Source organism: Arachis hypogaea, chromosome 20 (genome assembly GCF_003086295.3).
Source record: "Arachis hypogaea cultivar Tifrunner chromosome 20, arahy.Tifrunner.gnm2.J5K5, whole genome shotgun sequence".
Classification (NCBI taxonomy): domain Eukaryota; kingdom Viridiplantae; phylum Streptophyta; class Magnoliopsida; order Fabales; family Fabaceae; genus Arachis; species Arachis hypogaea.
The window spans coordinates 99,255,124-99,271,666 of NC_092055.1; the positions used below are offsets into that span (position 1 = coordinate 99,255,124).

A 16,543-nucleotide genomic window follows, 5' to 3' on the forward strand; every position below is an offset into this window, starting at 1 on the left:
TAATCAAAATCTAAATAAACTAAAAATATACATATAAAAAAATAGAGAACGAAAACGAGAGGGAGTTGGTGGCGCGAAGAGAGTCGAAGGCAGAGGAAGACGAAGAGGGCGGAGACTGAAGTAGAGCCAAAGCAGAGGCAGATAGAGACGACAGATTAGGAAGGCAGATTGAAATAAAGAAAGAGGCAAGGCAACAATAAAGGACATAGTTGGCAACACGCACAGAACAAAGGAGAGAAGGTGAAGGGAGGGAGAAGGTAGGAGTGATGAGGAGGGGAGAAGAGAGGCATAAAGAGAAGAGATATTAGGTTTTATAATTTCTAATGAAAGCCACCAAAACATTTTTGTTCGATAAAGAAATTGGTATTTTTATTGCATTTTAAAATATTTTGAGGATATTTTAATTATTAATACATTTCTGTTAATGTTTTGATAATTAAAGAACATTTTTAGTGCTTTACTCTCATCATTATTACACGAATAGCTTTCTTGGCATTCATAGGTAGTAAGCAAGTAATTAAGAGAGAAGAAAACGGTAACACAAGTGTTGATCTAAATTCTACTAGCCAGCGAGGTAAGCAACTAAGTATATTATACAGCTACATATTGAAACGCATACTCTCTCACAATAGAGTTATCAACAAATCTAGGAGTCAATCCTAAAAGCCTCCACAACTGGCCCTAAAAAAAGAAAGGAAAAAAAAATGGAGGCACATTACACGCATAAAGGAATGATCTCCTAGAAGTTCATAAGTTAATATATCCCCATATGTTAGCAAAGAACACAAACGAGACCAATACAAAGGCAGAAGCCACAACAACACAAGACCACATTTTGAAATTGGAGGAAGCCTTTGATATGTAACTAAGCCTTCTGCGCAATAATCCCTTCAACCCCAACATGGAAGAACCTCCTTTAGCAAGTTTAGATATCATGTTTCTTTTATCAGTTGATTCAGTTTTCTCCTGGCGTTCATTCAGATCATTAGCAGTATCATGCTTATCTGCAGTATGACTTTTGAAAGTTTTGTTTTTGTTCTACAAAAGCAAAAAACAAATCTCATGAACACGTGCACAGACAATTCTTTATATAAACCAAAGCTAAATAAACGAAATTAGCTTCTTACCCCTGCAATTATTGGTTTTGAATCATGCTCTTGTTTAGGACTCCCATCATCTGCCATCTTGTTTGAGACATCTGCACACTGCTTTAACAATCGGATTCTCCTTGCTGCATTACCTTGATCTGTAAAGATCATTGCTGGTTGTTCATTTCGCACTTGTCGAGTCCTTATCTTGATTCCAGTATCACCACTAACATAGGTATTAAGGTTTCTCGGCTGCTCATAATCATTGAATACGTTATACACTTGGACTGTTCTGGCATCCGGAAAAGAAGCCATCTGGGAATTGTTTTGAATTAACGCGACACTGCTCTTCTGCTCATCAGCACTGAAGTCAGACGTGAAGGTGCTGCAAAATTGCGGAGTTGTTGCCAAAGCAACCTTTCTGTGAATTGCCTCCTCGGGATAAACAACATTCGTCGGGTGTACACACTGAAGAATACAGAGAACTATAATTATAAAGAATTTTCAAGAAACAATGCTAAATAATATAGCTGCTGCTCAGGGTTGATGAACCACACTCAATACAATGACCAAAATATAAATAGCAATAGAGCTGTTACTCACTGTCATATTGGTCAGCCCTGCATCTGGTTCGCTACCTGATACACTTTGCTTAACATTATTAAAAAAGTTGTTCTGTGCTTGACTATAGGGATCCTCATAGGAGATCTCATCCCAATTGACAGAATTTAAGATGTCTGCAATATTTGTCTCATTGTTTGCTTGGTAGTAAAATTCTGGTGGAATATGGCTATGGACTGGGGAGAATAATTTGTCATCAAATATCTTGTCTTCGGGGTCATTGAATATGTCCCAATTCAACGGCGGAATGTCCTGTCAGAAACATAAATTCAGTTACTAAAATAAATAAAATGCACACTAAGAAATCCATACATATAGAGAAGTGGAGATACTCAATTTTTTTATGGTGATAAAAACATTATTTTAAAGTAATGTATACTGAAACCTAACTGAAAGATAAACTGCTATTCTCATAGCAAGTGAACATTGAAATCACTCTAAATTATCCTCTAGGTAGTCAGAATTCTCCATTGTGACTTTAGGATTTATTTTTTCCCCCAAAAGAACATGATGATGATCCAGTAAAATATTCAAACTGAGTCAGTCAAATCTAACCTCAGCAGGTAGTTCAAAAGCTTGATTTCGCCTTTCACAAGCATCATATCCGTCACTATGGCAATCAGCAGAGGTTATAACGTTGGAAACCGCTTCCTCAGAGTTCTCAGGGATAACACCCTGGTGCTTCTCATCTGTAACTTGAGACGGCGATACTTCAGCCAGAGCCTGATCAGACTGTATTTCTTCAGGGGAGTAATTGGCCGCCATGGGAGCCGAATCTGTTTGTTCCACCTCATCACAGTTTGAAACCTCAAGACTCTCATCTTGTTTCTTGAATAACCGGCAGAGTACATACGCATTCTGTTACAAACCAAACCAAATAAACAGACTTGTAGGAATCAATAAACATATCCCAACCATGCTAAATATTTACCAAAATCACCACCAGTATAAAATACATGCTAAAATACAAAATACACATGGAAAATAAGTTAAACAACACATATTTATACACAAATAGATGGTGGCGCTGTTTGGTGGCCGATTTTGGTGTACACCATTTTCGAACATATCCTGTAGGAGGCAGTGGATATGATAATAGTGGTAAAAAATTGAACATATAAAATGAAATACAAGATCCCAATAACCTCTACAAAGATCCAATGGTAAATCACAACATACATAAAAAGATGATATACATATACATATGTAAGTATAGGTACAGGTACCTGTCCAGGGTTGGTGCCATCAAGCTCCTTGAGGGTGGGGCGGTACTCATGCATGACCCAATTGGTTCTCTTCCCTTTGGGAGCACGACCTGTGTAGAACACCAGAGTCTTCTTCATCCCAATCAAGGTGGAACCTGACTTGATCTTACGATCTTTTCCTGTGGCCTTCCAGTACCCATGATTCGTTGCTCGGTTCAACCGGTGACCATTTGGATACTTCCGGTCCTGTGGACAGAAGAAGAACCACTCCGGATCCTTGTTTCTTATCACCGACAAATCTGCAACAAAATAAAAAGAAGTTACGATCACGTTATTGTCATCAAATTCAGAAACAGGGAACATGAGCAGAAAATTAGTAAAGCCAAGAAACTTCATCTATGATTGATACCTGGCAAGTCCCAAGGCTCCCATTTGCAAACATCGATTTCTCGAATAACCCAGACTTCTTCTCCATTTCCGTTGATTTTCTGTCTCAGATAATAGTCAACAAGCTCCTCGTCGGAAGGTCGAAATCGGAAACCTAAGGGAAGCGAATTGAGAGACAAAACTGCAACCTCGCCGGCGTGCGGCGGATAACAGTCAACAACGGCTCCCATTGGACGAGCTCTTATATTTCCGGTTTATGATTTTGCAGCAGAGACGAAAACAGAGAGAAACGAAAGAGAGAAAAAAGAAGCGAAAGAGAATGGGATGATGAATTATAAAAGCAAATGAAGAGATGAGGAAGGAATCAGAGGAATAATTCGATTCAATATTTGGTGAGAATTTGGGGTGTGATGGGTGAGTGGCCCCTTTAGCTTTTGCTCACTTTTTATTTATCAGACATTCAGACTAACAAAGTAGTCGCCAACAAAGTAAAAGAAGTTGCACAGAAAGTGAAAAAGAAAGAGAGAGAAGAAAGAAAGTTTCGTCAGTGCTACACACTGTAGAGTACTAATACTGCTTTCATAGTTTACGTGACAAGCGCGTTCACGGTTCCTCGTGTATATCCCGCGTTACCATTGTTTACCCTTGGTTTTTGCTTCCGAAACTACAATTTTGCCACTTTTGAAGTATATGGCGCGGACTGAGTTGATGGAATATAGAGGGGTACAGTTGGAATTAAAATTATGAGTGTGGTTGTTGTTGTTCAAAAAGGAAACTGCAGAAGGAGGGAAAAAAGGACATGCTGTCAAGCAAATGAAAAGCTGACGCGTGTACCTGAAACGGACGAGAGGTCCCTCATTTTACGTCGTGAGTAAGGAAACGCAAGTTTTGCCCCAAAAATTTAAATGAAAAAAAAAAAAAAATAGATATACACTTTAGTTTTGTTTAGTACTCCTCGTCTCTTTCACAATATTTTTTAATTTGATGTTAGTCATATTTATACCGATATATTTTTGGATTTTTTCTTTAGTTCTTATTTCTATTTTTATATTTTTAAAATTATAAATTACATGACCAACAAAATTTAAGTAATTTTTATCAAATATTTAACTAATAAAAAATATTTTTATACTAAATTTTAAGAGTATTTATTTTAATACAATAATAAATTCATATGTACTAATACAATAAAAATATGAACAAATAAAAACATGATATATGAATTATATTATCACGTCAGTATTTAATATTTTTTTCAAAATATATATTATATCACTATTTTTATTAAAACATTCTTATAATTTAATAAAAATAAAAATATTTTGTTATTTAATTTTATATAAAAATTTAGATATCTTTTTTATATTAGACAAAACACTATTTTTTTGAATTAATCAAATTTTAAAATTCAACTAATTTTAATATTATATTTTTAAATTTTAAATAATTTAAAAAATAAAACAAAAATACATCTAAAAAATAAAAAAATTGTTCACCATTTCTAAAGTTTTGATGTTCTTCATCTCCTTCCTTCTCTTCTTTCTCTCTACTAAAAAAGAAGAAGCTCTCTTCCAGTTCTTCCACGACAGTCGACACCCTACCAAATTTTCTGATGCAAATAAGGATCTATATTATTGTGTCTTCTAAGGGAATTGTTGGCCTGTAAAGGCCTGGCTAAAAGACCAACCAAGAGGGGCAACATCATTGGAGGCAACGGTGCAGCCGTCGCTGGTAATGACCTTAAAGGAGAGGCTTTGTCCATTGAGGTAAGTATTGCTCTGCAAATTCTGACCCCAGCTTAACTATCAATTAGAGGCCCATTTATCCATTCACTGCTTTATTCATATTCTTAACTCTGGATGTGGTTCTCTTTTAGCATCTGCTAGTGTGCTGGATTCTGATTATGAATGTGATAAACCTCATTTTTAGAGTTTATCTTGTGCTTAATTTAGAGAATTTTATCAACTTTTTTTCTCACATTTATTCAATGAAATGGTATGGTTTTATGACTTTCTCCTAATTTGTGCATAAGAGTGAAAACATGCTTTTTAGGCCTTTAATTGGTTAATTTTAATTCACCTTGATTCCACTCGATGCCTTGATATGTGTGTTAGCGATTTCAGGTTTAAGAGGCAAGGAATGGATCAAATGAGTAAAGAGAAAAGCATGCAAGTGGAGAATTCATGAAGAAATGAGCTTGTGGAGATTTCAAGTTGACGCGCACGCGTGAGAAGGTCATTTGCCAACGACGTGTACGCGTGACAAGGAGAATTGCAAGATGACGCGTACGCGTGACCGACGCGTACGCGTGGCAAGCGGCACGTGACCTCATTAAAGGCAATTCGTTGGGGGCGATTTCTAAGCTTCCCAGGCCCAGATCCAACTCATTTCTGAGGCTACTTCATGCAGAATTCAAGAGGGGTCAGGGGGGAAGCAATTAGTTGAGTTTTCACCATGCTTTAGGTTAGAATTCTAGAGAGTCAAGCTCTCTCTTCTCTCTAGAATTAGGTTAGATGTAGATTAGGATTTCTTTAGATCTAGGTTTAATTCATGCCTTGATTTACTTTTCCTTTGCAAATTCTTGTTCCTTTACCTTTACTTTCCTAGTTTAGTATTTTACTCCTTGTAATTGTTTACTTTGTTGTTAATGCACTCTTGTTCCTTTTATTTTCCTTTAATGCAATTTATGTTTGATTTCTTTTATTGTTTAATTCCTTTGTTGTTGTTAATTTCTTGCAATTGGTAGTTGTAGATTTTATTCTTGTTGTCATTTTATCTTGCTTCCCTTTTGTGCCTTCTAAGTGTTTGATAAAATGTTTGGAAGGATGTTAGAGTAGATTTTTGTGTTCTTGGCTTGGGATGGTAACTTAGGTGAACTTGAGTTGCTAATTTCCAAGTGATTGATGATTGATGTCCATTGACTCTAGCTTCCACTAAGTTAATTAGTGAGGTGGTTAGGACTTATGGATTAGGATTAATGTAGCTCATTTGACTTTTCTTTACTTGTTAGAAGATGACTTAATGGGATTGATCCTTGCAATTATGATGTTGTGGTTAGTGACAAAGATAAAGATCCTTAACCATCAACCCTTGCCAAGACCTTTTTATCATTTGAGTTTCATTTACTTTCTTGTTATTTACATTTCTTGTCTCTTATTCCTTTTTATCATTTGAGTTTCATTTACTTTCTTGTTATTTACATTTCTTGTCTCTTATTCCAAAATTCCGAAAATACTTATCCCATAACCAATAACATGAACACTTTCCTGGAATTCCTTGAGAGATGACCCGAGGTTTAAATACTTCGGTTATTTTTATTGGGGTTTATGCTTGTGACAAACAAATTAAATTTTGATTGAGGATTGTTGTTGGTTTAGAACTATACTTGCAACGAGATTTCATTGAAAAATTCTTTACTGACAAATTTCCCTTCATCAGAATAAAAATTACAGATGACATGAAACTTGATGATACGATCCACACGGCTACATTAACTCTGAAGGAAGGATAGGGTCATGTCATTTCATTGTTTATGCACTAAATAAAATCACTAACTATCTTCGTTGTTCATGTTTATTTTACTGTATTCAGGACAGGAACCTGTTATTTTAAAAACCATTGTATAGTCTGAAACTATTAACTTTCATGGGTATTTTACAGATTTGAAAGATAGATCTCAGGAAAGAACATTGAAATTGGCATAATCAGATCTGAAATCATTCTGCAACTGAATCTTTTTTTCATTCTCATTATCTTTTTCATGATTACGCAACACAAGCATCAACACAAGCTGCAAAACAGTTACTATTATCTCTGTTCTGCTTACTTGTAAAAACAATAAAGCACTAACAAATCATTTTTGAAAGGCATCACAAGCTGGTGGTGCAAGAAAAAAGTAAAGGCTCTAAGAGAGGAGATGAGCAGAGAGATTGAAGAGGGAATTGTGATTATTGCATTACTAACTCAAGTTGATACATATATGAGCATATATATACAGAGGAGTGTAGAGTAAGGTTGGTGAGTTAGTTATTAACAAACTCTACCACTTTAGCATAACAGAAATGGAAGGTAATAACAGAAAAGGGGAAGTATGCACAACTGACTTCACTAACTGATTGAACTAACTGAATCCTAAGTTCTTAGCTTTTCTGCATAAGCTTCACATGTCTTTATTGTATCCTCTATCATGTCCCCGCAAACTCAAGGGTGCTGAATTTTCCAAATTCTGCACCTTGAGTTTGTCCCTAAGATGAAGAAATGCTGTGGAGGGGAGAGCTTTGGTAAAGGTGTCTACAATCTGAACTGAGTTGGGGACATGACTCACTTGAATGACTTTGCTTGTGACATAATCCCTGACAAAATGCAAGTCAATTTCAAAGTGTTTTGTCTTTAAATGCAGGATAGGATTTTCCGCTAAGAACATAGTTCTTTGATTATCGCAATATGCCATGGGAGCTTCTTGAACAGGCCACTTTAATTCCTCTATCAGACCTTTGATCCAGATCAGTTCTGCTACTAAATCTGCCAATGCTCTATACTCTGCCTTTGTACTTGATCTAGCTACCACTCCTTGTTTCTTTGAGTGCCAAGAAACCAGATTCCTTCCCACATATACACAGAATCCACCAATTGATTTCCTGTCACTCGGGTCACATGCCCAATCCGGGTTACAATAAGTTGTTATCTTCATAGATGGATCTTTAGAAAGCTTATGACCATAGGTGGCAGCTCCACTTACATAACATAGTATCCTTTTGACTAGCTTCCAGTGTGACTCTAGTAGAGCTTGCATGAATTGAGCTAGTTTGTTTACACTGAAGGTTAGATCAAGCCTGGTTACTGTCAAGTATTGAAGATTTTTTACCACTAATCGATACAGGTGGGGATTGTCAAGCTCTGCTCCCCCTATAGCTTGAATATTTAAGGATAACGATAGTGGTGTTGAACAATATTTGCAGCCATTCATGCCTGCTTTTACAAGTAAGTCTTTTACATACTTGCTTTGAGTCATTAGTAGACCACTATCATCAATCCTGGTTACTTGAATTTCCAGGAAATAGTGCAGCTCCCCCATGTCTTTGAGTGCAAACGCTGAGTTCAGCTTGAGTAACTATTGTGATCACCTCATTTGAACTCCCAGTTACAATGATGTCATCAACATAGATTAGCACATAGGTAATGAAAAAGATTGTTTGCTGAACAAAAATAGATACAACTAATTTGGTTGGAGAGAAACTAAGCTTCTGAAGAGCTAAGAAGATCTTGTGGTACCAGGCCCTAGGTGCCTGTTTTAGGTCATAGAGTACCTTAGTGAGCTTGCACACCAAGGTGTTGTCACTCGAGGTATATTCTAGTGGCTGCTTTATGTAAACGTCCTCTATGAGCTCCCTATGCAGGAATGCATTGTTAACATCTACTTGTCTGATTGACCAGCTTCTTACTAGTGCAATTGAGAGTATGATCCGAATTTATGTTGGCTTGACGACTGGGTTGTAGATCTCAGTAAAATTGAAGTCTGGTCTCTGGGAGAATCCCTAAGCAACCAGGCGCGCCTTATATTTTTGCAAGCTTCCATCAGCATTATATTTGACTCTGTATACCCATTTGCTATATAGCTTTCCTTCCAGCTGGCAGTGACACTAGCTTCCAAGTCTTGTTCATTTGCAGAGCCTCAAATTCTGCATCCATAGCCTCTTTCCATTTTGGATCAGCTAGTGCCTGATGCACATTTCTAGGTTCCACACTCACATGAAAGGCTTTTGGTTTCAAGGAGCCAGTTTTGCTTCCTGTTACCATGGGGTGAGAATTAATTGCTGCATCATGAGGTTTAAGGGAGGTTGAGGTTGAGGCCCAGGGTAGCACAACTTCGAGATCTGATATAGGGACAGGAATAGGTATATCAGATGGAGCTATATGTGATGTAGAGGTAGTGTTGAGTGAGGTTTGGCAAAATGGTCTGATTAGGGTTGGCTGAGGGAACATTAGGACAGGGAGGTACAATAGGTGGGGATGACAAATTTTGCTGATAATGGTTGGCAGTGCTATTCATGAGTGGGGATGTAGTATCAGGTCTGGCTAAGATAGGAGGAGGTTGAGATGCTATAGGAGGCTTAGGTATGATATATAGTGGTGGCAGGGTTGGATAGAAAGGTTCCTGAGGCTGCTTTGTTGCATTGTTGAATTCTGAATGTGGATCTTTGAAGGGAAAATTATCTTCATCAAACACCACATTTCTAGTGATCACTATCTTGCCCGAGTTGGTTAGGCATTAGTACCGTTTGTGACTGGTGCTGTACCCAAGGAACACACAAGTTGATGACCTAAATTGTAGCTTATTCTTGTTGTAAGGCTATAAATGTGGGAAGCATATACAACCAAACACCCTTAAGCTATTATACTGTGGTTTCTTGCCAAATAATCTTTTAGTGGTTGACACACCATTCAGGACTGGTGTGGGCAAGATATTGATGATTTGAGCAGCTGTTGTGAAAGTATGTCTCCAGAACTTGATAGGCACTGAGGCTGTAGCAAGCAATGTTAGTCCCATCTCAACCACATGTGTATACTTTCTTTCAGCTGTGTCGTTTTATTGATGAATATGTAAACAAGAAAATTGATGAATTATCCCTTGTTCTTGTAATGACTTGGAAAGACTAATGTACTCCGCTGCATTATCACTTTGAAACATTTTTAGCTTAGCATTTAATTGTAGTTCGGCCATGTGTTGGAAATGCAGAAACACTAATTTTAACTGAGCTCTACTTCTAATGAGGTATATCCAGGTAAATCTAGAATAAGCATCAATAAAATTGATAAAGTAGTTATGTCCATTTGAATCACAGAATGGAGCAGGGCCCCAAATGTCAGAATACACAAGTTCTAAAGGATTATTATAAGTGGACTCAGACTTAGGAAAAGGTAAAGCATGAGATTTGCCAATGCAACAAGAACTACAAAGTGACTTATTTGGTGAAAAAGAAAGATAACAGGACTTTAGGACTTTAGAAACAACCGTGGCTGAGGCATGCCCAATCCTAGCATGCCAAAGCATGTATTTATTTGTGTCTGCCTCGTTTGAACTTATGAGAGCAGAAGGAGAATGCTCAGGACGCAAATTGAGAAGCCTATACATGCCTCTTGCAACATCCCCTTGCAGGATTACTTCTTCAGTATCTTGAGATTTGATATAGCAACCATGAGAATGAAACTCAAAGAACACTTTATTATCACAATAAAATTGATAAACACTAAGTAAATTATTTGTTATATTTGGCACTAGTAACATTTTTTGCATTATCAATTTCTTTGAGCTCAAATCAGTTTTGAAATATGCTTTTCCAACACAATGAATAGCCAAAACCTATGCCGTTTTCAACTACTACTTGATCTTTGCCTTCATAGTTTTGTTTTTCGGTCACATTCTCTGGATCTGCAGTTATGTGATGAGTAGCTCCAGAATCTGGATACCAGATTGATTCTTGAATTGTTGCCGGATTGGCTAGAACATTTCTCAAGTTTGCTTCTGGTTGCTGAGCTTGTTGTTGCCTATTTTCATATCTTTCTCTGTACTGAGGCTGGGAGTAGGATATTTGTGCATTATCATCTTTATATCTGTACCAGCAGGTTCTTACAGTGTGACCAAACTTGCTGCATAATTGACATTGAGGCCTGTCTTGCATTCTTTCTTAGCCTTGTTATGGTCTTCCATAGTTCTGATGACTTTGAGTTCTAGATCTATCTGAATAGGACTGATGTGGCTGCCTTCCTCCTCTAGAACTTTGGAACCTGCCTTTACCTCAAAAATTGCTTCTTAAACCACCTCTTTGAGCAAAATTTTTCTGATAACTACCTTGAACAAATTGATTTGTGTAATCTGATTGAGTAACATTAGCTTGTACCAGATGATCTAATTCAGGCTTTCTGAACCTTTCTAGCATGCTTTCATGTGCAAACAGGAATGCCTCTAGCTCTCCAACTGTGATACCTTGAGGCCTTGTTAGAATTGAGGTGAGTACAGTGCATAATCTTCAGTAAGGCCATGAAGAGTCGCATTTACATGTTCAATTTTACTTACTTTTTCTCCTACTAAAGTTAGTTCATCGATTGTGCTCTTGATTGTTAGCACATAATCATTCACTACGGCACTGATCTTCGTACCGTTGAGCTTGTTTCTCAATTGAATCACTTTGGCCTTGACTTGTGACGCAAAATGACTCTTTAACCCATTCCAAATCTGGTAGGTGAAGATGCAACCAACCATTTGAGTTGTGTATGACTTTGACATTGAGGCCAGCAATCCGGACTTTAACAATGCATCTTGCTTCTTCCATCTTGAAAATTCTGGATTGGCTTATCCATTTTCAAGAATTTGCAACGGAATTCTTGCTCTGGTAATGTGATTGAGTAAATTATTTTCTTCTATCATAGCTTCAACCTGATCCTTCCATTGTAAGAAATTATCAGTGTCAAACTTCATGTATATTGGATTTATTGTAAAACTTGGTGTACTCACCGTTTGAGCTGAGTGTGCAGCAGTAGCTGAATTGTTTGATGCAGCCATGGTTTATATGCGAACCAAGCTTTGATACCATGAAAGGTATCACAAGATGGTGGTGCAAGAGAAGAGCAGAGGCTCTAAGAGGGGAGATGAGCAGAGAGATTGAAGAGGGAATTGTGATTATTGCATTACTAACTCAAGTTGATACAGAGGAGTGTAGAGCAAGGTTGGTGAGTTAGTTACTAACAAACTCTGCCACCTCAAATAACAGAAATGGAAGGTAATAACAAAAAAGGGAAAATATGCACAACTAGCTTCATTAACTGATTGCACTAACTGAATCTTGAGTTCTTAGCTTTTCTACATAAGCTTCACGTATCTCTATTGTATCCTCTATCAATTTCATTATGTTATTTAATCCAATCTATTTTCATCCATGATAATGGAGCAACCACAAGTATTTTTAAATCAAAGAATTTTATTCAGAAGATTACATGTAACAATTTTTATAAAGCACTCGTAAATTTCTTTTGACAATCTTCGATCTCTATGCTTTAAATCATTTTATGCGTAACAATAGAGAATACCATGGGCAAGCTAATAGTGTGTTCCTTTCAATTTTCTTTTCTACTTTGATCAAACTAGTGATTTGGAACTACCATCATAGCTAGGTTATAAGGAGTTATGAGCTAACGGTATAGCCAATTTCTAAAAAAAAAAAAAGCTCTGTCCAATAAGCGCAGTTCAAATTGTCACTTAAAGGGCTAAAAAGCCCATGTTTAACTGGGCTTCAAAAACCAAACCCAGAACCCTAACCCATGCATCTGTCCTCGAATCTGCCTACAAGCCACATAACTTCACTCAATATCAGCATTTGGGCAAATATGACTTTCAACATATAGGCAAATAACTCAGTTTTCAAACCAGTAAAAGCCCCACACTGCACCCCATCTAAACTGTGTTCACATCATCAATGATTGGTGTTATCTTAGCCATTGAAATATTTTATGTTAAATCTAGACGGTTTCAGAGACCGGAGTTCTGAAACTCTACATCCTACTTTACCTCACCTGAAATGTTTCCTATACTATTATACTTTTCAATTTTTTTACTCGTTTTATGTTTGTTTCCTAACTTTATTAGATTTTCTTTATTTCATTAAGAATTGGGCTATGATTGAAGGCTCTATAAAAAAAAATAGATTTGATGGTATGCGACCCTACGGCCAAGTTGATTTGGGATTTTATTTTATTTCTTAATTTCTTTGTTCAATATAAATACATTATATATTTTCAATATAAGTACATAATGTAACACACTTTTAATCGCTATTTAAAAACCAAATTAACACATTTCACATCTCACGTCTCCCATCATATTAAAGGTGTATGTGGTTTTGTGTTTGGTTTTGTGTTAAAAAAGAGAAAAGCGTGTTTGAGTCTATTGGACGTTTTATTTTTATGTTTGGCAACTTTTTTATCCTGTCAACGCAAAAATGATTTCTACCTTTCAATTCACGTTTATCAAAAGCTACAAATTTTAGCTTTTGCATTCATTTTTTCACATTACACTGAAATTTATTTTTTATGTACCATTTGTTTTCTTCATTATTCATATGTTTGTTATTTTTTTATAATATTTTTTTCAATACTCTCTTATATATATTATTATTTTTTATAAAACTTCTATTTTTTATTTATATGAATTTTTTTATTGTTACTATTATTTTTTTTGTATAGAATATTTTTTTTGTTTTGTATTATAATTTTATTAATCCTATTAGAGTATTAAAGGGTACTTAGAGTACTAGAAAAAGAATATTAAAATTTATTTAAATATCTAAAATAAAATTATAAGATAATATAAAATAATTATTTAAATTCATGTTCTTTTCTTTAATTTTTTATCTAAAAAGATTTTGAATAATGTAATTCAAATAATATTTAATTTATTATAATTTATTTTGAATAAAAATCACCAAACATAAATTATATTAATACCAACTCACTTTTGATCAAAATCAATTTTATAAAATTAATTTTATGCAAATTTTCGTTTACGAACGTTAATCCAAACACACACTTAAAAATTAAAATCGAAAAAAAGGCTATCATATAAATTTTAGCTTCATCACTACACTGTCTTTACTCTTTCCCTCTCTGGCACAAAGAAAAGCGAACCAATAAACATTGTTGAGGGCCGCTGCTGTCATCTTTGTCTTAAACGATGGCCCTATATCTTTCTCTCCCCTCTAAGATCTCCTTTTCTTTTTTTTTTCTTTTTTCTCTCCTTTCTCTCTCCTCTAAGGGTTTTCCACTTCTGGTTTTATTTTAGATTTTTGGTTTTTTTTCTTTTAATTTTTTTCTTAGTTTTAAATCTCAATAATTCTCCAGTAACTTTTCTCTTCTTTTGTATTATAATATTTCTTTTCTATAGTATTTTAATCTCTTTTATAAGTGTTTTAGATTTGATTATACATGTTTTCTAAATCTAGAAAAAATATGTCAATAGAAAAGTTTTTTATTCACAGAAGTTTTTATAGGTCAGGAAAGTGTTTAAATCTACTCCTTAGAAGAGAAGAAAAATTATCTCATTACTGAAATAAATAATTTTAAAAATTATTACCAAAATCAGCAATCCAGCCTTATTTCGTTTACAGTATAAATGAGATAAGTTTCCACATATCTTGTTTACACTGTAAATGAGATAAGGCACATGTGCGTGACACGTGTATATCTCGTTTACTGTGTAAACGAGATACATGCAAGCTTATTTCATTTACACTGTAAAATTGCCAGCTTTCTCGTTGAAATTTTCCTTCACTTGATGTATTTGTTAAGTGATTTCAGGTTTCCAAGGCAAGTATGGGTTGAAGAAGTGAAGGAAAGAGCATGCAAAAGGGAAGAAACTATGAAGAAATGAAGTTTGGAAGTTTCAGCACGAGTGCGTACGCACAAGTACGCATGCGTACGCACAGGAGGGATTTGCAAGCGATGCGTACGCGTGACCCACGCGTGCGCGTGGATGGATTTTTGCACAGCGATGCGTACCCACGCGTATGCGTGACCCGAATTACGTCAGCTCATTAATTGCAAATCGTTGGGGGCGATTTTTGGGTCTCCAGAACCCAGTCCAACTCATTTTCTGAAGCTATTTAAGGCCAAAGTGAAGAGGAATGAAGGGGGGAGGGCAATTAGGTTTAGCTTTTATGATGTTTTCTCTTAGTTTCTAGAGAGAGAAGCTCCCCCTCTCTCTAGAATTATGGTTTTTAGTTTAGTTTCCCTTTAGTTTCAGCACTTTAATTCTTGCTTTAATGTAGTTTATAACACCCTCACTTTAGCACGTCATGATCGTACTAAAAATAAGGGGTTACTAACATGTTTTCCTTTATTATCTATTTAATATTAAGCCTTTACGTCGATATCGCATTTCAATTTTTAAGAAAATTCTAGAAAATGTGTTTTTATTAATTAAAACCACATATCAAAGATCTTCAAGTAATAGTAATCACATAGTTATTACTAATAATAAATTTCATACAAACAAATTCAATATAAAACTCGAAAACATTACTTATCCCTCTGGGTAAAATAAACTCCTAATTAACAGAGGCGAGGGAACTCTATGAAAATAACTCAACTCATAACTTACTCAGATAAAACTAATAACCATCCGCGGCTTCAAGCTGAGTCTTTGAACCTGTGTCACTGAAAGGGTTGAAGATTTTGGGGTGAGAACAAACCACACGTTCTCAGTAGGGAATGGGAATGCCATAAAAATAATGAATTTAATGCAAATAATTAACTTACTTAGTAAAACTATTTTGTTAAACCTTTGGAAATACTTTTATTTCTACTTCAGATAAATAATTACTTTTCTTTAAATTTCTAAACTCAAAACAGATTTTAATCACAAAATTAGTCATACTAACCATCTCTCAGCCACATAATCACATTTCAACCACAACATCTCACCTCAATACATTCTTGAACTAATAGCACAAGTAAGGGATTCAAACCAATATACAAACAAGTCAAATAGCACAATCAAAGAGAAGTAATACAAGCAAACTCAACCAAATACAAATGTGCAAACAACATGATGCATGTCTATTCCTAATGCAGGCCATGAGCTCATGTGTCGGTTGCCTACCTGCTCCCGACATTACCCGGGCATGAGTCCCAGATATGACTTTTCAGATGCATATAATGTGCTTATAAGTCATACGGCTAGGCCGCATACAGTGTGACTTTCCAAATCAATAAGTGTACATCTAAAAAACAGTTCTCAGTGTGTAGGCGTCCCCACTTTACATTTGGCACTAAGGCCCAAACAATGTCACATCTGCTCTCATGTGGCAGTCATTTCATTAATTCATATATTCCTTTAATCTTTGTTCTATGCTCTCCTGTGGCAGAGATTGCTTTAATTATCTTACTTTCCTTTACTTTTCGTTCTTCCTCTTCTTTTCTTTCTTATCAAACCGAACTCAAAACATAACTTAAAGCAAAATTCCTTCTCAAAAGATTGAGTTTAAAACATCATACTTTTCTTAATAAATCGGTTTGAAAACAAAACTCTTTTCGTAATAAATCGAAATCAAGTAATATTCTCAAATTAAATTTACTTTTAAATAACACTTTAAATGAAGTCTTAGAGTTTTATAAAAATTTGGCAACAATTCCTTTAAAATCCGGGTTTTGCCACCCTTCAAGGTTCCCAACCTAACCACCTTTCAAACCCTT

General features: G+C 35.6%; 3 protein-coding genes across 3 annotated transcripts; all 3 read right to left on the minus strand.

The window, feature by feature from the left end:
• Positions 1-547: 547 nt before the first annotated feature.
• Positions 548-4,269, minus strand: LOC112784834 (protein NTM1-like 9). The gene is made up of 6 exons (XM_025828165.3): positions 3,324-4,269; positions 2,936-3,213; positions 2,265-2,567; positions 1,692-1,961; positions 1,128-1,556; positions 548-1,038 (listed from the first exon to the last, which is right to left on the minus strand). Exons 1-6 carry the CDS (start codon positions 3,529-3,531, stop codon positions 748-750), a joined length of 1,779 nt encoding a protein of 592 aa, XP_025683950.1. The 5' UTR covers positions 3,532-4,269; the 3' UTR covers positions 548-747.
• Positions 4,270-7,460: 3,191 nt separating this feature from the next.
• Positions 7,461-8,375, minus strand: LOC112786046 (uncharacterized mitochondrial protein AtMg00810-like). Its single transcript, XM_025829471.1, has one exon. The coding sequence runs from the start codon at positions 8,373-8,375 to the stop codon at positions 7,461-7,463; it is 915 nt and encodes a 304-aa protein (XP_025685256.1).
• A 533-nt stretch (positions 8,376-8,908) lies between these two features.
• Positions 8,909-11,861, minus strand: LOC140183124 (uncharacterized). Its single transcript, XM_072231142.1, has 5 exons — positions 11,814-11,861; positions 11,317-11,534; positions 10,662-10,912; positions 10,289-10,519; positions 8,909-9,174 (listed from the first exon to the last, which is right to left on the minus strand). The coding sequence occupies exons 1-5, from the start codon at positions 11,859-11,861 to the stop codon at positions 8,909-8,911; spliced, it is 1,014 nt and encodes a 337-aa protein (XP_072087243.1).
• Positions 11,862-16,543: the final 4,682 nt, after the last annotated feature.

Excerpts from the sequence above, each read along its gene's own strand:
- LOC112784834 (XM_025828165.3), bottom strand. The coding sequence starts at position 3,531 with ATGGGAGCCGTTGTTGACTGTTATCCGCCGCACGCCGGCGAGGTTGCA. Across the intron at positions 2,568-2,935 it reads ATGGCACCAACCCTGGACAG|AATGCGTATGTACTCTGCCG; the intron begins GTACCTGTACCT and ends GGTTTGTAACAG. Across the intron at positions 1,557-1,691 it reads CAGGGCTGACCAATATGACA|TGTGTACACCCGACGAATGT; the intron begins GTGAGTAACAGC and ends TGTATTCTTCAG.
- LOC112786046 (XM_025829471.1), bottom strand. The coding sequence starts at position 8,375 with ATGGGGGAGCTGCACTATTTCCTGGAAATTCAAGTAACCAGGATTGAT.
- LOC140183124 (XM_072231142.1), bottom strand. The coding sequence starts at position 11,861 with ATGGCTGCATCAAACAATTCAGCTACTGCTGCACACTCAGCTCAAACG. Across the intron at positions 10,913-11,316 it reads CTTACTGAAGATTATGCACT|ATATAAAGATGATAATGCAC; the intron begins GTACTCACCTCA and ends CTGCTGGTACAG. Across the intron at positions 9,175-10,288 it reads TTCTAAAGTCCTAAAGTCCT|ATCTCGAAGTTGTGCTACCC; the intron begins GTTATCTTTCTT and ends TCCCTATATCAG.